This window comes from Podarcis raffonei, chromosome 11 (assembly GCF_027172205.1).
Source record: "Podarcis raffonei isolate rPodRaf1 chromosome 11, rPodRaf1.pri, whole genome shotgun sequence".
Lineage (NCBI taxonomy): Eukaryota > Metazoa > Chordata > Lepidosauria > Squamata > Lacertidae > Podarcis > Podarcis raffonei.
In genome coordinates this window covers 62090054-62113793 of record NC_070612.1, presented here as the reverse complement: position 1 = coordinate 62113793, position 23740 = coordinate 62090054, and the positions used below count along the sequence as shown (strand labels likewise).

Genomic DNA, 23740 nt, shown 5'->3' with positions numbered 1-23740 from the left:
TTTCCCACCCGAGGGCAAAGCCTCATAAGGCTACACAACAACTTTGGCTGACCCCCCCCATGACCTACTTGAGATTCCTGCATTCCAGGGGGTTGGACTAGATGACCGGGTTCCCTTCCAACTCTAGAATTCTAGATAAATAGTTTCTTTTTTTTTAATACATAGAAACGTGTAAATAACACCCAGAGGGCTTTAGAAATCTTGAAGTGACATTGACGCACCCGGGAATTAAAGGGCTGTGCAGCAGGCGGCAACCCTCTCGTGCATATTGCACCGCTTTAAACCGTTCGCGGGTCCCCCGGATCTTTCGGGCGGCATCACCCGCTGCTTCGGACGGAGGAGCTGCGCTTGGGCGCCGGTGGGCTTCCTCACGACTCCCTTGGGGCAGAATTATGTCGACACGCGGCCCCCCGTTAAGGGCACGCTGAACGTGAGGAAGGGCAAGGTACCCGCGGAGGGCGGCCCTGGGGGGCTTCGGGGGGCGGGCGGAGGGGGCAGTTTAACCGACGCCACAGTCTCGCGCGACGCAGAACGCCGCCCGCCTGACGGAAAGGGGGCGGGAGGCCGCGCGTGCGCGCCGCCGCCAGCCTATCTTGGGCGCTGCCTGGGCGCTGCCTGGCTGGGCGAAGGGAGAGGCGGGAAGAGAGCGAGCGAGCGCTTTCCTCATGGCCGGCCCTCGGTAGCGCCCCAGCGTCCCCGGTGCGCCTGCGCGGCAGGGCAGGGCCAGTCTGGCTCCACAGCGCGCTGAGGCAGCGGGCGGCGGCGGCGGCGACCTGTGTCCGGCGGGCGGGCGAGCCCGAGAAGGGGCCGGCGGGGGCTCCTCCGCCTCCCTTGGCGTCCTGAAGGCGGAGCGAGGCTCGCCGGGAGCCGCTTCCCAGGATGGTGTTCGAGTCGGTGGTGGTGGACGTTCTGAACCGCTTCCTGGGCGACTATGTGGTGAACCTGGACAGCTCCCAGCTCTCGCTCGGCATCTGGGGAGGTGAGTGAGGGGCGAGGCCGCCCTTGCCTGACCCCGCGCCCTCCAAGGCACAGGCGGCGGCGGCGGCGGCGCTGCTCCTCCTCCCGGGGGCGCCTCTCGGCCGGTGCTGCGGCTGCCTCACGAGTCCCACAGGCGGCTGGCGCTGCCGCTCCGGGCCCGCCCGTCTGGCCGGCGCTCCTGCGCGCTCCGGAGCCGCGCCAGGCCCTATCACGTGCGCAGCGCCTTCTCGCCCTCCCCGCCTCTCCGCCCGCGCCTCTTGCTCCCGGGTCGGAAGTTTGGGTGGCCAAGAGCCCTGGCCGCACCGGGCGCGTGAGGCAGGAGCACGTTAGGGGCCAGCTGCTTGTTCCTTTTCACGCCCTGCCCAGCTCGGTTGGATCCAGTTCTGGAGTTGGGGTGGAGCGGAAACAAACAAAAACCCACCCAGCGTAACTGCTTTTGCCGTTGGCACTGCACGTTTTTTTCTGTGTACATCTGACAGCTCACATTGTGGAAGCAAAGCATTTTAAACAGCGGTTTAAAAAAAAGTTTCTTTTTCATCCATCTGCCGTAATCTCTCTGCAGTTTATTTCATATCCACCCTTTCTGCTTTTCAAGGAACTCAGAGTGGCATTCATAAAGTTCCCAGGCAGCATTCCACCCTGATCATATACAGAACTGCTTAGTTTCAGCGAGGTTGCAGTACTATTTGCTTTCTTTTTAAAAGTGGAATACTGTACAGTATATAGAAATTAGTGTGTATTTGTATGATCATTCTGCATCATTGTGGTCCCTCATTTTGTGACACTAACCTCTCAGTATTTTTGACGAGGCAGCTGCCATGCTGCTTCACTGCATTATTGAAAACAAGTAATAAGTACTTTTTAAAACTGTATCAACTACATTTGCCACAAATGAGTGACTGTTTTTTAATGGGGCCATTGCTTTACTAAACTTTTTGTAGAAGGAAAGAGAAACACTGAAGGCTGCTTTTACAGATTACCACGTTAGCAGGTAGATCCTGCAGTCTGTAATGTGTATGTATATTTAAAAAGCTGATGTGACTCTATATATTGGCATAATAATAACAACAACATACATTACATACAATAAGCAGATGGCTCTCAGCCACCTGTATCCATTGTGTACATCTCATGTAAAAGGGAACACATGCCTGCTTCAGATGTTGCAGGTCTGTAATGTATACTGGCTTTGAATGCAATAGAAGGAGTTATGTACAAAATGTAGACAAACAGGTTTTCCATCTTGTCAGTGTATTGGCAAATTCTGGCAGCTGCACTCGTGTGAAATAGGGTCACATGTAAACCTAAATCAGAATGGTTACTCGGCAAGAGTTGTCTTGAGGTATTAGTGCCCGGATCTTCAGTATATAACTTGCAACTAAGCCAGATGAATCTTGAAAGCTGTGTGTTAAAAGTATCTTTAAAGTGTTTGGAGTGAAAATAATTGTTGGGAACTGAAAAAAGATAAACAGTTAAAGTAGACAGCTTTGTCTGAACTCTGTAGTTAACAAGAGGACATGCTGTGCCTATGTATAGTAAAGGAAATTCATGTTTTCCTAGATTTAATGTAATGTCTCTTAAACCTTATGTGATATTAACAGTAAAATTAGGAAGTTTGCTTGACAGAGTTAATCTGTACCTTCAGTTCCATCCACAGAATTGGCACTATTACAGGTGCCATGTAATACTCATGTGTAAGAACTCTATTGATATAAAGCAGGTGCCTTCAATATATTCTTTTCAGTGCCTGCTAAAAACATTCTTCTTTAGTCAAGCCTATCCAGATGCTTAGAAAAGCTGATGAGAATTTTAATTTGCTTGAGTATTTTAACTTCTTGTCTGCTTTAATTTATTCTATTTTCCCCTGATTTTATGGTGTTATCTTTTTGTAAACCGCTTTCAGGTTCACCACAACCAAGCTGTGTATACATAAGTAAGAGTGACAAGGAGGTTCAGTTTGGTTAGCACATTTAATTGGCATAGGATCTGGGCTCATAATTTAAGAGGTAGAGGAGTAAACAAGAAACTGGCCTCAGTTGCACATGCTCTGGTTATATTCTAGACTAGGCTACTATAATGTTCTTTGTGTAGGACTTCCTTTAATAACAGTTCAGAAACTTTAGCTGGTGTAAAATTCAGCCACTAGAAATCTTGTGCAGACTACTTGGTTTGATCAAAATTGAACTAGTTATCTATTTGGTTCCAGGTTTAGATTAAAGTGCTGGTGTTGACCTTTAATGTTCTGAATGGCTTGAGACAAGTTCTTAGGTCCAAAGATCATGCAGTCTGGGCTACCATTAAAGTTGATCAGGTTTGCAATATTAGGGCCCTTTTAATAGTGACCCCACACTTGTGGATTTTTCATCTTTGAGAATTGCACATAGCCTCACATTTGCAGTCTTTAACTGGAACTCAGCCTGATGACGTGGACAAGGTGCTTGCAATAATGCAGCAAACCATCTGTTCCCTCATCCCTTGTCTGTCATGGCTGTCTATAGTTTCTGAGGGAGTATGACTGGGTGGATCCATGGAATAGTAAATACATCTTTGTGGGAAGGAGAGATCCTGGCTATCTTTAAAGAGGCAATGACTTGACACATCCTGAAAAAGCCTACCCTGAACCCATTGGCTTGTGACAACTACCACCTGGTTTCAAATACCCACTTTCTGGGAAAGGTGATTAAGAGGGTTGTGACCCCAGGGTAACCAAATACTCTTGGATGAAACTGATTATCTTGACCCATTCCAGTTGGGGTTCAGGCCTGGCTACGGGACTGAAATTGCCTTGTTCCCCCTGACCTTAACAAGAGGACAGCGGGAATGTGACCATATTATTCTTACTAGATCTTTCAGTGGCTTTTGATACCACTGACCATGGTATCCTTTTGAACTGGCTATGTGAGATGGATATTGGGGGTTGTTGTTTTATAGTGGTTCTGATCCTATCTCCAGAGTCAGTTTCAGAGCATAGTGTTAGGTGATTAACTCTCAGTCCTCCAGCAATTGTGCTGTGTGGTGCTGCAGGGTATCATCTATATGAAGATTTTGGTAGCAGTCATTTGGAGCTTTGGGGTGAGGTGTCATCAGTACCTTGCTAATACCCAGCTCTGTGTCTTTGTAACATCCAAATCAGGAGAGGCTGTGCAAAACCTGATGCCTGGTCAAGGGCAAGTTAACTGACATTGAATCCTGGGAAGATGGATGTTATGTGGTGGGCAGTTCCTAACCTGGGGTAATTTGTCAGTTGCCTGCTGTAAAAGAGATTGATGTGTTAAAGTAGTTTGCTAATTGTCAGGGAAGAGTTAGAAGTTTTCAGTTTATCAGAGGGAGAAAGCATTCCCCAAGGGGGGAAGGAGAGCAGTGAATCTAATAGAAGGGAGCAAGAGGAACAACAGGGAGGGACCGGCTGTTCCCAGGAAAGGCAAGGGTTCAGTTCTAGCTCAGATTGGGAGGAGGGGAGATACAGGCCAGCTCTAGCCAGGAGGTTAGAAAAAAGAGCGGGAAAATGAAGGGAAAGGCGCCTTCGCCATTTTGAGGGTGGCTGGTCACGGAGAAGCAGAGCTCAGAAGGTATCTGAAAAAAGTGACTCTGAGGAATAATAGTTAAGAACTGTTTATAAGATTATTTTGTTAATACACAATAAAAAGTTATAAAAGAACAAGAAGCGTTTGTGTGGTGATCTGAAGAGGACAATGACCAGTCCTGACACTAATTACAATTATATATATATATTTCATAACAGGAGCTGTAGCACTTAAGAATCTTGAAATAAAAGAAAATGCACTGGTAAGTTCAAAGCAAACAAAACTTTTAACTATGTACTGTTGTCAAGTGTTAACTTTGTAGTAGGCATGGGGAACCTGTGGTCCTCCAGATGTTGTTGGATTCCAACTCCCATCATCACCAGTCAGTATGGCCAATGACCAGTGATTATGGAGTTGTGGTCCAAGAGCATATGGAGGACTACAGATCCCCTGTCCCTGTTCTTTAGTAAATGAACCAATACAGTACAAACTGTGTTGCCATTGGACAAGTAATTTATGCATGTAATTCAAAATCTATTGAGCTTGCTGCCCTTTCTAAACCTTTTCTATTTCCTGACCTACTGTTTTAGCATTGGACGTGTGTTGCAGAGGGAAATGTAAGGTTTTAAGTCTATGCACATTTACTTGAGAAACTTAGCTTGGTGAGACTTAGCTCTGAGTAAACCTACAAAGGACTGAATATATTTATATCCGTTTACATCATTAGGCCTTAATACAAGTAATTGAACATAAATTCTCGCAATTTTAAAGCTAGCAAAAACACTGGGGTAGTTTGAGACTCAGTCATAATTAGAATAAATCCATAAAATCCATGGAGCTAATATTAGTCATGACTAAGTCCCACTGATTTCAGCGGGTCTACTCAATGCATAACTAAGTCCTGAGCCAACCTGCTCTATAGAACATAATATATAAAGCAATACAGATAAAACATGAGACCCAATAATCAATGTAAAACACAGTCAGAATTTTAAATTAGAAATGAAACATCTTCGAACAGATTTCACACGTATTTAAACAAATCTGGGCCCGTCTTTTGCAGCAGCAAAAAGCCAAATGTCTATTTTAAACATTTTCCATGTTTAAACTCAATGGATATTCCTGCATATGGTTTAGTAAATTCTTTTTACTAAATACATTAAATATATAATGTAAGGTAGTTTTTCTGTAGGGTCATCAACAGAGTGGTCTCTTATTATAGCTTACAGGAAACATTTTACAGAAAGGTGTTGGTCTGCCATAGTCAAAACAAAATTTTTTTTTCCTTCCAGTAGCACCTTAAAGACCAACTAAGTTAGTTCTTGGTATGAGCTTTCGTGTGCATGCACACTTCTTCAGATACACTGAAACAGAAGTAGAAACAGAAACAGAAACTTCTGTTTCAGTGTATCTGAAGAAGTGTGCATGCACGCGAAAACTCATACCAAGAACTAACTTAGTTGGTCTTTAAGGTGCTACTGGAAGGAAAAATTTTTTTTGAGGAAACATTTTGTATCTGCAATTCCAAACTGAAAACACAAAAACATTTCTTAAATTAGCACATCAAAGTTCAATCAAATAAGCATGTAATATGAAATTTAATATTTGCAAAAAGGGACAAAGATCTTTATTTCACGATGCTTGCTAAATTTTGATGAATGTGAGTCATCATTCCTAATATTAGCCTAAGATGGCTGACTACCAGTTTAGAAGCCTTCACTTGCAGTGTGGAGAAAAAGGATTCATGCCACAAGACGTACAGGACCCCAGCATTGTGACCCTCTATTAAAAAAATGTGACCGCCATTATTGTATCAACTATAATACAATCTCCCTGCTGAGTACTGTGGGGAAAGCCTTGCCCGTGTAGTTCTCAACAGATTACCGTCACTTGCTGACAAGATCTATCCAGAGTAAAAATGCAGCTTTAGAGTTCAGCAGTCAGCAGTCAACAGTTAACATGATTTTCTCACTGCGCCAACTGCAGAAGTGTTGAGAGCAGAGATGCCCCTTGTGCATCGCCTTCATAGACCTGACAAAGGCCTTTCACCTTGTCAGTTGAAAATGACTTCACACTGCTGAACAAGATAAGATGCCCACCTAAGCTTCACAATATGATTGTGTCCTTCCATAAGAACATGCACAGCACCATCCAGTATGATGGTTCATCATCAGACTCCTTCCCTATAAAGAAGTGGTGTGAAACAGGGCTGTGTCCTTGCGCCTACTCTCTTTGGCATATTCTTATCCTTGTTGCTCTCCTATTCCTTCAAGGAGCGATGGGTTCTTATCTGGGAGATACTGTTTGTAGATGATGCAGCTTTGACAGTGCACTCTGAGGAAGCTCTACAGAGACTCATCAACTGTTTTGCCCAAACCTCCATGGAGTTTGGCCTCACCACTAGCAATAAAACTGGATCCCTACAGATTCCAGATGGCAGCCACTTGGAAGTGTTGCTGTTGCTCTTGGGGAGATTGCCAGAAGAAAACTATTGGGTGGAGGAATGGTTCTCCCATGACACATGGGGAAAACCATATTTTTCTCTATGCAGTCATCCTGACAGTAATGTAACATCATAGGAATATAGAAAGCTGCCTTATACTGTCAGACCAATCCTCCATCTAGCTCAGTATTGTCTACACTGATTGACAGTGACTCTTCAGATGGGTCTGCGGGTTCTAGATACTAGTGAAGTAAACTGGGACCTTTGTCATGCAAAACAGATTCTGTACCCCAGAACTACAACCTTCCTTGTGAAAGTTCATAAGTTTCCATTGCCAAGGATGAATCAAAATGAAACTACTTGTTTCTGTAAGTGAAATGGCAATACAGTATATATGAAATAAACATTTGCACAACTGTGCAGAAATTCACTCAGATACATGCTTGCAGCATGCAGCTGTGTGAAAAAGGCTGGGTAGGGAACCCATGGATATCTGGGTGGTGCTGGACTACAAATCACAGCATCCCGCACTACTAACCATTCTGGCTGGGGCTATTGAGAAAGCCCAACAATATCTGCAGGGCCACAGGTTTGCCAGCTCTGGTCTATGGAGTCTAAAGTGAACACTGGCATTATAAAGGGGAAACAGAACAAGAAATCTCTGACTTCCTAACGCTTCACAGAGTGAACATCATTAGAGTAAATAAGCAGAACGGTTTGTGCATAGGCACCGTATGTGTGATCTAGACCCTGTTAACATAATCAAGAATCCAGCTTTTTTCAAGGTCCCCAGTCATGCATGGAGAGTCTGTGCATGGACAGACAATAAACACGTGAGTTCTGTGAATTATGCTGAATGAGTGTAGTCCAGAGACAATGGGCACAATCCGACTTATTTTGTTTTCATTAATTCTGTATTGTCATATTGTATCCAGGCTCTTGGGCTCACAATATTTGACCAACGTAGTTGGTACCAGAAAGTTGTCTCACTTGCTGCATGATATTTAATTATTTATCTTCAAAGTTGAAAAGCAGTAAAATATATGTGTATGGTTTGTACTGTTAAAATAACTAATTTTGTTGCTGAAATAACTTTTTTTTAAAAAATTATCTTTACAGTATCAGTTTGATGTACCATTTAAAGTTAAGGCAGGGCATATCGGTAAGTTGAATTCTATCATATTTTGCTGCAATAGACAATTATTATATTTAAAATTGTATTTCTAAAGACTTGGAGTTGAGTTGATTTTAGTTTGTTATTCTATTTTATTGACCTGTATTTGGATAAGGAGTTAATTGTTGACTTATTAGATATTGATATATTTAGGATTTGAACATTTACCATGCAGTACCATGCATGGGACACGGGTGGGTGCTGTGGGCTAAACCACAAAGCCTAGGACTTGCCGATCAGAAGGGTGGCGGTTCGAATCCCCACGACGGGGTGAGCTTCCGTTGCTCAGTCCCTGCTCCTGCTCACCTAGCAGTTCGAAAGCACGTCAAAGTGCAAGTAGATAAATAGGTACCGCTCCGGCGGGAAGGTAAACAGCGTTTCTGTGTGCTGCTCTGGTTTGCCAGAAGCAGTTTAGTCATGCTGGCCACATGACCTGGAAGCTGTACACTGGCTCTTGGCCAATAAAGCGAGATGAGCGCCGCAACCCCAGAGTCGACCACGACTGGACGTAATGGTCAGGGTCCCTTTTTACCATGCATGTCTACTTGGAAGTAAATCCTATTGACTTTAGTAGGACTTTAGCTCAGATAAGTGGAATGGAGGGAGGCAGTCTTAGTTGAATGTGCCCCTAATTAAAGAGGAAACAGATTAAAAAAGTAAAAAATGATTGTTCTTAACTCAAGTTCTTATAAAAACAGTAGATGCCAGATGTCATCTTATAGATGAAGCATTCCACTTTCTCTTGCACACAGAAAGCATGTTTTTCATTCACATGCAAATTTTATGCATATTTAATCAACTAAAATCCATATGATTAATTGGTTTATTCTGTAATCCTACTCCAGTTTACCTGGAAATAGGCTCATGGAACGCATTAGAACAGGGTTAGGGTACCTCTGGCTCACAGGCCAAATTTGGCCTGCCAGGCCATTTAAACCATGCATATCTGCCCTACATCTGATGTCATATGTGAAGTCCGGTACGATAGCGAGGCAGCTGGATAGGCTACTGCTACAGGCACCAGGATTGAACTCCTGCTGCATCAGTTTATATGCAGGGAGTTCATTCCTGATTGGTTCAGGTGCACTAGTGAGTTTCCTGTGGGGAACTCGCTGGTACACTTGAACCCTGCAGAAAGGAATGAACTCTGTGCATCAGCTGATGTGGCAGGAATTTAGTTGTACTTGGTTTCTATCGCCTCCCATCCTCATGGGCAGCTTCAACAGGTGGGTGGGACAACCTTCCTGACAGTCACCTGAAGTCTCTTTATGATGTCAGATGATTGACAGGTGGGTGGTCTCCCCAATGTTCAAAGTTGCCATTTGGGGTGGGGGGGAGATAAAGATTTGGCTCACGAAGCCATTAAGGTCCCCCTTCCCCTGGCCAAAAAAAAATTATGAGTAAATATTTATTTTGTTGAAAGTATTTGTATACTGCTTTTTGGACACGGGTGGCGCTGTGGGTAAAACCTCAGTGCCTAGGACTTGCCGATCGTATGGTCGGCGGTTTGAATCCCCGCGGCGGGGTGAGCTCCCGTCTTTCGGTCCCAGCTCCTGCCCACCTAGCAGTTCGAAAGCACGTCAAAGTGCAATAGATAAATAGGTACCGCTTTATAGCGGGAAGGTAAACGGTGTTTCCGTGTGCTGCGCTGGTGCTGGCTCGCCAGAGCAGCTTCGTCACGCTGGCCACGTGACCCAGAAGTGTCTTCGGACAGCGCTGGGCCCCGGCCTCTTAAGTGAGATGGGCGCACAACCCTAGAGTCAGACACGACTGGCCCGTACGGGCAGGGGTACCCTTACCTTTACCTTTACCTTTATACTGCTTTTTAACTGGCAATGCACCCAGAATGAGTTACAGAAAAAAACAAACCAACAAATACAGTTCCTTCTCTCGGGCAGCAATATACAAGGAAGGACAGAGGAGGAAAAAAGGAAATCCAGGCACCATTTCTTAACATTGGAGTTCTTATAACTACTTGTGAGGCTCTGTAGCATGATAGAATATGTAAATCTAAATATTGATAGGATTGCATTATAAGACTTCCTTATTTTGGTGTCAGCTCTACAAATAATTATTGAATAGCATTTTAATATGCAGTGTAGTTTTATTTGTTGTGGACTACTAAATGTCCCATTTTCATACAATTTCATTGTAGGTTAAGCATTCAGTTATTTTTGTTCATTAAATGTTGTTTTTCATTGATAGGTTATAAAGAACCCCGAATTTCCCAATTAATACAGCTTTGGACCTAAAAGTATATATATAAATAAACATGAGAAAATGCACATTTCATTTTAAAATAGCTATTTTCTTACTTCCAGAATAATGTGACCTTTTTGGGCAACTTGCAGTACATGATGACTCATAGTAAATTGGTTTATAACTGGCAGTTTACAAATGACTTAATTTACAGAAAAGATAATGTATCTTCTTGGTTTTCTCATTCTGTTAGATTTATCTTTGAAATACATCCTTTCTATTATATCAATAAAAAATTCTTGAATTCTGGTTCAAATATCCAGATTGTTTCTTTATACCTTTTCTGTTTGTTTCATATATATTTTTCTTGCTTTCTTCATTTGGGGCATTATTTGTTTGCATTTACTACATCTATCAGATGTCAAGGAAATAATTTTAGAAGACATCTGAAGGCAGCCCTGTTTAGGGAAGTTTTTAATGTTTGATGTTTTATTCTGTTTAATATTCCATTGGAAGCCACCCAGAGTGGCTGGGCAAACCCAGCCAGATGGGTGGGGTATAAATAATAATAATAATAATAATAATAATAATAATAATAATAATAATAATAATATATTATTATTATTATTATTATTATTATTATTATTTGGAGAATCCTATCAGATAATGTTCGCTTTAAAAAAAAACAGAGCTGTTTGGTTTCCAGTATGATTAAAGCAGCTTTAGACTGTGGCTTTTTATCTTTTACAAACCTAATTAGAACATGAATATTAATCTTTTTAGACTTCTGACTATGAAATGGTGATTCAGACTTTGTCTCTGCTGTGGGAAGACTGTGGGGTGATAGAAGTGGCTGGGGAGGCCCAGCCAGATGGGCGGGGCATAAATAATAAATTATTATTATTATTATAGAAGTGTGAAGGAAGGAATGATGCAACCTGTAGGAACTTCATTAGAACAGGACAAACATTTATTTGCACAACTTCTTTGCATTCAGAAGCACCATCCTGTCTACTGAGTGAAACAGGATGAATAAAAATAGCGGGTGATGTGAACCATCTGTGTGACATGCTAGTGACATGACAGATGAGATCTGGGTTGTACGTCTTGACCCTTAGGATTCCTTAAGGCAGGGATGAGGAATCTTTTTCTCTCCTCTAGTCAGTTTATTATAATGACCTGTCTTGCAGGCCAAAATTGACATGTGGTTAGGGCCACCCACTTGTCAATCAAATGACATCATAAATGATCTCAGATGATTTTTCTGTAGTCAGGGTCATCAAAGCACTTCACAGACAGCAGGGCCCTTCTAAGTGATTTCCCCGTTTTGTTTTAGTACTGTATCCCTACACCCCTTATATGATGACAGGTGTAGGGCAGGTGGGTGTGACTTGACCAAAATGACTTTGCGGGCCAATTGGGGAAGCTTGGTGTACCAGGTTTGGTCTGTGAATCAGAGGTTTTCCACAGCTGCCTTAAGGCGACTGTTAACACTCAGCCCTTGCTGTTTTCTTTTTTAAAAGAGTCAACTTCAAGTTATGTTGTTAGTGTTAATGTGTAGTGAGGCCCTGATTGTGTAAAGCATTGTAATAGTAGGATGTTATATTCCTTGGTTTAAATATGCATTTGGAGATGTTGTATTGGCTTAACAAGCGACCAGAAACAGGGTTAATTTTGTTTATAAAAATAATTACATATGATTAAACATAATACAAATATTTGCAGTAAGAGTGTATGTTCCTTTGTATTCATAGGTCAACTGAATTTGCAAATTCCATGGAAAAATCTTTATACTCAACCAGTTGAAGCTGTTTTAGATGAAGTTTTCTTACTTATTGTGCCTACAGCCAGTAAGTAGATTTGTTTCTTTATGTAACTTGGTAAGATAAAATCATGTTTATTTGATTGGATTTCTTTTTTGTTTTTATTCATGCAATAGTTTTACTCAGTATGATCTGCATATCAGATACTACCACGTTTTGACAAAACAAATATTCCCCAGTGAGTTGAAAATGCTGCCAGCCTTCCCAAGTTACCAGCCAACAATTTGGCTGGTAATGTTCAGTGTTGTCAAGTGTCTAGGGTCCATTACTAATGCCTGAGCTGTCTTACGATGCCTAGCTATATGGTTCGTTAAAGAGCAGGTTCCACCCCTGTCCAGCTCTATGGAGTGGTTCTTCCATTCATCTGGGATGGAGGAGCTGCCAGTGTCTGTGTACTAAGAGCATTAGGATAGGTTTGCAACTAGGAGTAGCTGGCAGGGAGGGGCATCTTTCCTCTTTAACCATGGCTTAGTAACCTTGGCTAAAGCTTGTGGTTAAGCAAGAAAGGCCTTAATCCTGAGGCAACATGTTACGTTTAATCTTAACTGCTTTACTTACTTCAAAAGCTTGGTGAAGAGCAAAGCAGCTGCAATCTCCACAGGACCCAGGATGTTCAGGCTAAGCCCTTAGTAGAATATGCAAATTGAGCCATTGCTGGACTCTAAAATCAGCCCCAGCTAGCATGGCCAATGATGAGGAATGAAGGAGGTTGTAGTACAACAATGTATGGAGGGCCACAGGTCCCCCAAACCTGTTTTACCATTGCATGCAGACACAGGAATGAGTTTTAAGTAGCTTTTCCAAAGTCCCAATCCTCATTAAAAACGAAATGGAATGTTTTGTTTTCGAAAGAAAAGGAATGCAGTGGCTTTTGGTAGGTTTCCCCTTACTCTTAAGAGTGTGAACCCTAAAGCACAAACACAGGATAGGACAATATAGAAATTTTGAAGTTACTTTGTGATTGAGAAATTCTATTAAACTGGATTCAGCACTAATATGTGAAAATGTCTTAAATCTTACAGCTTTGATTTGTTTAATAAATTATTTGCCTGTTTCATCACAACTTGGCTTTATTGTGATCTTAAAAATGTGAAGTCCTGTATTAATTCATCCATTTTGTCAGGTATTAAATATGATGCAGAAAAAGAACTAAAGCAACAACTAGAAGCAAAGCAGAGAGAACTTCAAAGAATAGAAGATGCAAAGCAAAAGATCGCTGACATAAGTAAGGAAAAAGAAAATACCAATTTTTATTTGTGGGAGTAGAAGCTGCCAAACATCTCAAGCTGCAATTCTGTACCCACTCACCTGGAAGAAAGTCCCATTGATGGGACACACTTCTCAACAGAGATGTATAATATTGTGCTCTGAGAGTGATAAGATTTACTTTTCAGTCAAAGTGCAGAGGGATGAGGGAATTTTTTTTAAAGAGACTCTCTGGTAAAATTGAAAGTTGAAGCTGATGTTTTGTGAATAGTTGATTTTATGTTGTGGTTATTTATTACTCAACTGTGATTTATTTTAGAAGAGTCATATTCTGAGTCTTTGGTTAGCCAACATTATTTTTTAATTGTGGTGCATGCTGTTGCTAAAGATAAGTGTGCCACGGTTTGGCTACACTTTGCTAAATCTTCTAAGAGGCACAACCCATTATGAATTATAGTAGATTGGTTTCCCATTTTGTGAATAATTTAGGTAACCATAAGATCTCAAATAGTTTTTGTAATACTAACATGGGATCATTCAATATCAAATAGTCCAATTTTTGATGATTTTCTTTACCTCATGTTGTTGAATTTTCTTAAAATTTTGTACACTTGTTGAACAATTGGAACTAAGTTTAAATCTAAAAAATTAATATTTTATCGCATCCTGTTTTTGTGTTATGAGAGTTTTAAATTTCAAAAAAAATGACAATTTTGGCCTTGCTGGACTAGCCTAACTAGCTTTCCAGGTACCTTTTAATTGAATATCTTTTTAAAGATATGCCTGAAGTAATTGATAATATGGTGTGAAGTCTTGTTTATTCTGTTACATTTTACTCCAGGAAGACCTATTTAACTTTGGGTTGCGAAAGCGGCAAACCCGGAAGTGTTTTGCTTCGCGTGCTTGTGCAGAAGCACTCTACCACGCCACACACATTTGCAGAAGCGGTCTGTCCGCTTGCGGAAACCTTGGGATCTGACCAGAGCTCTGGAACGGATCCCGTCCGCAACCGGAGGTACCACTGTGTGTGTGTGTGTGTGTGTGTGTATAAAAAACTTAATGTGATCCCATTGAGATCCCAAGATGAAATTTTGCAAGAAGCTCATAGAAATATGAAATAATACATTTTTGGGGAGATTTTTAATTGATGTTTTAAATCACTTTCTAAAATTTTAAATTATGTAAAGTAACTTTGAAATTTAAAGTAAGTTCTTCATGTGCCATGTCATATTAAAGCCCATGAAGTTCTGAAGAGATTGGTATATTTAGTTTGGAAATATCTCAGTTCTCGGCTGAGCGTTTAAGGTTTTTGTGTAGTTCGGCAAGGCCAAAATTGTCATTTAAAAAAAAATTCCAACTCTCATAACTCAAAACGGGATGAGATAAAAAATTAAAAACATAGATTTGGGACCTTCTCTTATACTACTTTTAGGAAAGTGAAAATGAATGTAATGTAAAATGGTAAAGTGAAAGTCCTTGGATCACTTGACATGGAATGACCCATTGAACCTGTCAGTTTGATGGGCATATTTCTCCTTCTGCATTCATCAAATTCTATGTAGGTTTTGTGGTATGCCATGCTGAGAAGGTAGAGGTTGAGTACCTGGATGCTCTTAAACAGTTCAGCAGTATAGACACTAACTGGCACCTTTGTCATGCTATGAGCACTCTGGCTCAAATGTGGGAGGTAGTGGGGAAAGTATGCTTTTTATTCCTAAAAGGGCAGCAACCTAAATATTATAGATCCAGCACTACTACATTTGCTTTCTTATGCAATTTTAACATGTGCCTAGTCATTACTGTGAATTGCAATTGCTTTTCACTGGGTGAGCTATTCAGCAGTGTGTACACAGAGTACACATGTTCCATGGGGCCTCTTTTAAAAGACTCACCCTGTATAATTGGAAGTGGTAGAACAAAGGTAACCAATGTTACACCTTCAAACATTTTGGTCTATAACTCCCTTGAGAGGAGTTGCAGAAGGGCGGGGTGTTGTTGTTGTTGTTGTTGTACATGACAGACACGGAATTATTTATTCCTGCCTTAAAACATAAGGAGGCACCCAACAGAACAACAACAAGAAGAGCCCAAATCACATCGGCAATTTAATGTCCTAATATTACTCCTATTGGGTCTCTGGTTAAAATATATGGAATTTAAGTACATCACTTTGCTAATCAGTCAACATTGGTTAAGTCTCTGTAGAGAATATCCAATGTTAGCCATACTCAAAGTAGACCAATGTGTATTGATTTCAATGGGTACTCTGAGTATCACTAACACTGGATGCCACTCCTTATGCTTAATCATACTAGGTATTCATTAGTTGTGCTTTAATTTAGATAAACCAGAAGAGAAGCAAGACACTTTCATAGAAAAACTAATTACTCAGGTCATCAAAAATCTTCAGCTGAAAATTTCTAACATCCATATTCGCTATGAGGATGATGTAAGTATTTGTGTATGCAATATCTATAAATAATTCAAGATGTGGTTACAGATAATTTGTTATCAAACTTGCAAGCCTACAAAGAAACTATGAACATTGCACTGCTGCAGGGAATGACTGTTAGCTTTCTGCATGTGACTGTGCATGATTGCAGTTTGGAGCTCTCCGGGAGAGGTCAAAACAGTATGTTAATTTTTTATGCTTTGGGATATTTGGAGGAGAAAAAGCATGAAGCTGCTCTGTTAATCTATTATTTTTGCTAGGCACTGTTCCCAAATCAAAATAGATAAGGCCCTGTCATCATATTACGAGCCAGTTTGTGGATGGAACTGGAAAATGAACTATAAACAACAGCCTTGCTGTCTGTGGCAAGTGGATCAGGCACAAAACACACATTTTAGGAATTTTTTTTGCAAAAGGGATTGTAAGGATACCTGGATGAAAAACCAGACCACAATCTTGGATCTTCATTTGCAAGGACAAATGTCCCGAGGACTCCATGTTTGTCTTTTCCAGCCAATGTAGCATCCTGTAGTCAATGGAAGCTTAACATTCTTGCAGTGGTGGGCTCATTCCTTCTTTATCTTTTCATTTCCAACATTTATTTGGCTCTGAATTTTTTTTGCTAATTTACCTGGTGTCAGGTACCATCTACAGATCATTTTCATGTAATTTCCCTTTTAATTTACTGGCTGTGTCCCACATCTCTCACCCAACAGATCATTGCTGATTTTACCATTTCATCCTTTGTTTCCCATTCCAAGAGTAATTTATACATCTTAGATATTAATTTATCACTGTTTCTATCAGATACTTCGCAAAATGTGAATTCTGATCAATGAAACCACATTTTTACCAGCTTTCAGCGTCTCATTTAATTGATGTTATTGTAACCAGTCTGTCACCTGGGTACCAACATCTTCAAACTTCTTCAATTTGACTTCTTGCTCCATAAAGCCCAAAAGTTCCTTATATGTTGTCAATCTCCTTCCCAGGTTAAGTTTTTTTGTGAGATTTCGTCAATTGGAGATAGCCATAAGGGTGTTTTTCTCTCTAGCAGGTTTTTATACTCCTCCCAAATTCTCTGTATATTTTTCCTAATGACATTCTTTTTTAAAAATGAATTTACCTTTACCATATCACAAACATGCATTCCACCCAAAATTTATACCATAACCTTCCAGATCCAATAACTGAGTGTTTTCCAACATTATCCGCTCTTTTAACCAACACAAACATGCTGCTTCATAATATAAATGAAAATATGGCAATGTGAAGCCCCCTCTTTTCTAGCATCTATTAATATTTTATATTTTATTCTGGGTTTCTTCCCTTGCCAGATAAATCTAGAAATATCCTTCCGCCATTCTTTAAAGCAGTCTGTATTGTTAATTATTGGAGCGGTTTGAAATAAAAATAATATCTTAGGTAAAATGTTCATTTTTGTGGCTAAAATCCTTCCCAACATACCGTATTTTCCGTCCCATAGGACGCTCCGTCCCATAGGACGCACCTACTTTTTTTTGGGGGGGGGGGGAATAAAGGAAATTTTTTTTCCTTTATTTTCCCCCCAAAACCAGGTCGGGGAACAGTGGGATGGCGGCGCTGCGCCTCACCGCTGTCCCCCGTGCTTGTGGGGCTGGCCGATGTCTGCCCGGCGCGAGGGGCGCTCTGCTTCAGGGCGCCCCATGCGCGGGGCAGCAGGCTGCGGACACCTGCGCGAAGCACGGGGCGTCCTCCGGAGGGTGCCCCGTGCTCCGCGCTGCAGGCTGCCGCCCGCAAGCCTTGCGCTCCCGGGGGGAGATCCCCCGGGCGTGCAAGGCTTGCGGATAGCTTCCTGGAGCCTGGAGAGCGAGAGGTGTCGGTGCGCACCGAAGCCTCTCGCTCTCCAGGCTTCAGCGAAAGCCTGCATTCGCCCCATAGGACGCACACACATTTCCCCTTCATTTTTGGAGGGGAAAAAGTGCGTCCTATAGGGCGAAAAATACAGTAGATAATTTCATTCTCCCCTATATTTCCAGGTCTTAAAAAAACTTCTTTCCATATTTTAACATAATTATCTTGAAATATATTGGGGTTTTTAATTGTTAGCCATAATCCTAAATACTTCACCTTTTTATTGTTCCATCCATTCAATGATTATAAAATCATGAAAATGTTCCATCCACTCAATGATTCTAAATCCTTTTTTGCCTAAACATCAATGTTTTTAACCAACATCTTCGTTTTCAATTTATTTTATTTTACATCCTGCTACTTTATCAAAATTATTTATTTCTTCAATCACTTTGTGTATACTACTCCCTGGTTCCTCTAATGTAAGAACTACATCATCTGCAAATGCCTTCAATTTATATGTTTGACATTCTACTCTCACATGTTTTATATTTGCATTTGCTCTTATTCTTCCTGCTAGTACTTCAATTCTAAAACAAACAATAGATAGTGGGCATCTTTGCCTTGTGCCCTTGGAAATCTGTTTTGTTTTATTAGATAAATAGTCACAAATCTTAAAGTTATCTTATCCAAGTTGCAAATCGTGTCTGTTTTGGTGAGTAACCTTTTTTGTTTATTTTCAGATTACAAACAAAGATAATCCGTTGTCATTTGGTGTCTCACTTCAAAATCTTAGTTTACAGGTACATAACTTTCAACTACTGCTGCATAACCCTAGTTTTATTTTTTTAATCATGTTCTACACTCAAAGGTAGATTTTTTTTGAACATGCAATAATTTGCAATCTAAATTCTTCAGAAAATGGAATGTTATAACAAATGGTAAAACCCACTATTAATACAAATATTTTGGTTTTTGGTAATTCCCCTTAGGAAATACATTTTTATAGCTTTGGGGCAATCATAGAATGCTTTTTTGAAAAGATATCATAATCGAATGGGCTTGTCTAAGGAGTGGAAGAACTGTGGTGTTACTCACCAGCTATTTCACAGATAGCAGTAGCCAAATGGAGACTGAGACACCTGCTGGCCACATTCTGCTAAAATAGATGGGGCAAGAGGCAGAAGAGGGTGAAGCAGCTAATGTAAATTTTACTTTTGTACACTAGACTTGTTCCATGCACAGTTACATAGTTGTCTCTATATGATAGCCGGGCAGCAGATTGAGGACAAATTCCTACCTTACAAAAACATTCATGGAAGATGCAAAGCAGTCCCAGTAAGGCTGTAGCATGGAGAGAGTCCCAAGGGTGAGCTAAAGGAGACTGGAGGGCCACATTCAGTCCCTGGCCTAAGGTTTCCCACCTCTGCACTCAACTATGGTTTAACAAGATGTGAATGAGCATTGCTTTCTTTTTGACTCTCATCCCCCCCCCCATACAATCAGTAGGACAAGTTTGGAAGGTTTTGCTTCCACTTTCAGTTAACCATAGCTTGCTGTCTCACCGACTGATGAAGTGTAATTCGCATTAACTGTGGTTAGTCTAAAATAAGCCAATTTCAAAGCATGGTTTTTGAAGCTGACTTGTTTTTAGCTAACCATAATGAATGCTTATCACAGTTTGTCAGCTTGGGTGACATGATAAGCTGTGGCTTATCAAAAGTGGAAGCTTTGCAAACTCATCTTTGGTAGTGCAGGAGGGGAGAGCGGGACACTTCATCAAGAACTGGACCAGACTCTGTTCATAGAATCATAGAATTGTAGAGTTGGAAGGAACCACAGAGTTCATCTAATCCAACCCCCTGCGATGCCCATAGCTGTCAACGTTTCCCTTTTTTTTGAGGGAAATTCCCTTATTCCGAATAGGATTCCTCGCAAGTAAAGGGAAAAGTTGACAGCTATGCATCACAGCAGTGTTCACATCACAAAGTTCAGTGTGATGTGATGCAACTGATAAGCCTACTAGCCTGTTAGGTAGCCAGGGAGGGGGAAGTACATTTTCTCAAAAATTTAATATTGTGCTTTATTGTAGGGAAATTTTTCAAGCTCAGTTGATCTTTGTACAGTATTAGTCACGTGATTTTTTTTAATGTGTTTATACTAAAAATAGAATTCAAGAGATAATTTTGTAGTGCTTCTTTCATAATAACTTCCTGTTTGTCTTCTAGACTTCAGATCAAAACTGGAATCCATGTATACAGGATGCATCTACTAAATTGTTTTATAAGGTAAGTCTTAGCTTGGAATGCTTCCCGTATAAATGTGTGTTCAGAATGTAATATAAATAGCATATTGCCTATTGCAGTTGCATATTGACAACCTTTCTAAATGCATATCAGTTGCTGTGTGGCAAATCACATTTTGTTGCAATACAAGCTTTCCATAAACACTTCTGAATGTATCTGAAGAAGTGTGCATGCACACGAAAGCTCATACCAATAACAAACTTAGTTGGTCTCTAAGGTGCTGCTGGAAGGATTTTTTTTATTTTGTTTCGACTATGGCAGACCAACACGGCTACCTACCTGTAACTATAAACACTTCTGTTACTCGCATTTCAAATTTTCAGTAGCTATTGTTTTGTTTTTCTTATCCTGTCTGTTGTATTGCATACTGGTAATTTTAAATTACCAAAAGGCAAGCTTATTTGCATTGGTCGGAATCCATTCGCTCGTTGGGTATGATCTCAACACTCTGCCCTGATATCGACTGCTTTGACTTAATCCATTTTTATTTACCCCTGCTTAAATTTAACAGCCGTTTCCACCCTCACATAATTGTAAATTAGCAAAAATCAAGCATAAAGTGCTTCCTGTAGGTTAGATGTTTTACATATGACTTCTTAAAGCCATTCAATTTTGGAAGGAGTTAAGGTGCAACCAGACTGGCTGGTTTTGTGGCCAATTAAAAATATTTTAGAAGGGTTTTAAATGTAATTTATGTTAGAGGTCAATGACGGACTGATTGTGGGTAAACAAGCTGAGACATACTCCAGATGAGATGGAGGTTTTGTTGATTCATTGAATGGCCCATCAAGGAATAAGTGTTGATAACCTATTCTAGATGTTGAAGGTAAATCTTTTGCGTGCCTTGGTTACATCCAGATTAAGATACTGCCGTACACTATTTGTTGGGGCAAGTATCTGGAAAGTTCAGCTGTTGCAAGGCTGTTGTTGTTGTTTGTTTGTTACTTTATTTACAGCTGAATGCCAAACTGAGCTTCTAAGTAGTTTAAAAGTATAAAAACAATCCCACCACACAGTGTTAGAAGCTGAGATATGAAAGCTAGGAGCTAAATGGCACCTTAAACCTAGGTTATGGGCAGTGCTTTTTTCTGGGGGTACGCAGGGGTATGCATACCTCTAAGCATTTTGTAAATCTAAGTTTGGCCTCATTGAGGGGCAGTATTTCAATAGGAGTAGGAAAATGAGAGTACCCCTAAACATTTTAAAGAAAAAAAGCACTGGTTATGGGCGCCGCAAGGGAGTGTCTAGGCGTGCTTTTTATAACAAGAATACAAAGCTGAAAATGAGTGAACTGCAGCTAAAATCTTGTGTTCATTTTTCACATGGTCTAGTCCTCATCTGAAGACTGCAAAAAACAAAGCCATACTTCCCCTGACCGCTCCCCCAATATTCTTATGAGGGTCCCTTCTCCAGTCTTTAAAGAGTGGCTGGAAGTGGGGAGGTGGAAAAAGGTCCTCCTTTCCTTCCATCAGTGACAGTTTTAATCTGAAATCTTAGGCACAGTATTGCACCCAGAGCTCAGAAACTGCTTGCATTAATGAAATTCCCTGTCTCAAAACATTAAAAGATAAACATAATTAATTAAAATATGCAATGAAACAATCCCATTAAAACAGTACAGCAGTTGATCTCCCAACCAGAGTCTCCTGGTTTAAGGGAATGGCTGTGTAAATACATCTTCTAAAGTACAATGCCAATACAGATTGGGGCCTCTTGTATTTCATCAGGTTCTATACGAACTATATTTCACTCGGTTCTATAAAATTGGTTCTGTAAAACCAGTGCCAACAGTAGAAAAAGCTTTCTTCCCCACCATTGCAAGCTGATAATCATTAGGCCACGGTAAAACTAATTGGGTTCCATTTGCTGATCTTATTGTCCTTACCAGGCAAGGTGAGCAATTCAGCATTGTGCTAAGTTGATCATTTGGCTTGCCAAACAGAATAATCCCTGTCCTCCCACTGTGTGCTGTTCTGGGGGTTCTCCTAAAGCTTCCAGAGCCAATTCTGAGTGGAGCAGGAGTGGAGTGAAGCCCTATATATAGTGCTGGGGAAACCCTTAAGCTGTGCTTCTGCTGATGGAATACATTAGTTGAATCTGACCCATGACATCTAAATTTGATTGATGCCTACAAAGTTGTGACTGTACTAGAAGACACAGCCTTTGAAGATGGAAAAATGCTATAAATAGCCTGTTGATGCAAATGCACAACAGAAATAAGGGTTGTGTACAGACATGCTCAATTATAAGAAGGTACAAGATTTATATAATAAGCATCTTGTATAAGTAGTACAATGGTACCTCATGTTACGTACCACCACCCCTTGCCAATGCTTCAAGTTACACACTCCACTAACCCGGAAGTAGGTTTCCTTGTCGCAGACTTTGCCCCGGGATGCGAGCGGAAGTTATGCTCTGGCGGCGCGCACGCAGCGGGAGACACCATTAGCAAAAGCGCACCTCATATTACGAGTGGTTTCCAGTTATGAATGGACCTCTGGAACCAATTAAGTTCGTAACCGGAGGTACCACTGTATAAGGAAATAGTTAAACAACATGGAACAGCTGATGCCATCATAGCCATATCAAATTGTTTTTGAAACAGATGCATCTTGCTGTGTAGCATTTGTTTTGCACCGATGTGTCACTAATTCCAGACCAGCAGTGGAGGTTAACTTGTCTATATAAGTGACATGATGTCAGATTTCTTCTTCCAAACAAACAGTGGTTTGTTCACTCATTAGCAATCAGCAGACCCTTGGTCAAATTCTTTAGTGCCATATCTTCTGTTGTCAGGGAGACCACAGGTATGTTGCTATTATCAAGTTTTTTTATTTATGCAGTAAGTATTTTGAATGCACTTAATCTTTCCAGCTGTTCAGTTATTTTTAAAAAATTGCCTGGATCAGTCATGTGTCTGTCATGAAGATAGACAAAGGAGGGCATGCATGCAGTTTTGTTGCCATCCTTTTTAGCTTGAATAGGCATTTTACATCCATTAGACAATTTCTGTTGTAGCAGAAATAATTAAAAGCCCTGTGGCACCTTGAAGACTAGCAAATTTATTACAGCATAAGCTTTCATGGAGTACAGTCTATTTCTTCAGATTCTTGAAGTGTTAACCTGAAGTTTGCAGGCATGTGGATACATGGTTGGTGGACAGAAATTGTTGTTGTTGTTAATTTATTTATACTCTGCCTTTTTCCCTAGCAGAGACTCGAGGCAGCTTACAGATAAAAAACAATAAATAAAAACAATCAAACATTGACAGAGTTAAAACTACATATATCTATCTCTATAGCTATCTGTTTCTATCTTTCCAGACATATAATATACAAATAATTAAAATAAAAACAGCACAGGACTAGCCCTTTCATTACAAAGCAGTCAGTTCCAAAAAAACCTGTTGGAACAGTAATGTCTTCACCTGCTGGCGGAAGGACAAGAAGACCAGTCTGACTTCTCTAGAGAGGGAGTGCCAGATTCTGGGAGGAGCCAGTGAGAAGGCCTCATATAATGCCAAATAATTCCTGTGATCATTTAACTAAGCAATGTTGATGATAACACCTACTATTACAGTTGGGGTGCCTCGTTATATGGACCTTAGGGCACCAATCCTCCCAAGTTACTTGCAGAAAACTACTGACTTTCAGAGGAAACTACAATCCAATCCATTGACAATCTCTTAGAGAATATCATCCTAGCTGCCAAGAACTTTGAGGCTCTTGAAATCAACACCTTCATAAAGATGAGCTGTAAGCTACATATAGGAGAAAGATAAATTGTGCAGAGTAGATGGTGT

The 23740-nt window shown here is 40.8% G+C and overlaps 1 protein-coding gene across 5 annotated transcripts in view; it reads left to right on the top strand.

Moving 5' to 3' along the window:
* Positions 1-819: 819 nt before the first annotated feature.
* Positions 820-23740, top strand: part of VPS13A (vacuolar protein sorting 13 homolog A) — a 148429-nt gene continuing 125508 nt past the window's right edge. For all 5 annotated transcript variants that reach the window (XM_053409056.1, XM_053409055.1, XM_053409058.1 and 2 more), the window contains exons 1-8: positions 820-979; positions 4721-4764; positions 8065-8107; positions 12073-12168; positions 13265-13366; positions 15690-15796; positions 18376-18435; positions 19861-19920. In XM_053409056.1, coding sequence (XP_053265031.1) covers positions 880-979; positions 4721-4764; positions 8065-8107; positions 12073-12168; positions 13265-13366; positions 15690-15796; positions 18376-18435; positions 19861-19920 — 612 coding nt within the window. In that variant the 5' untranslated portion in view covers positions 820-879. The remainder of the gene's footprint in view (positions 980-4720; positions 4765-8064; positions 8108-12072; positions 12169-13264; positions 13367-15689; positions 15797-18375; positions 18436-19860; positions 19921-23740) is intronic.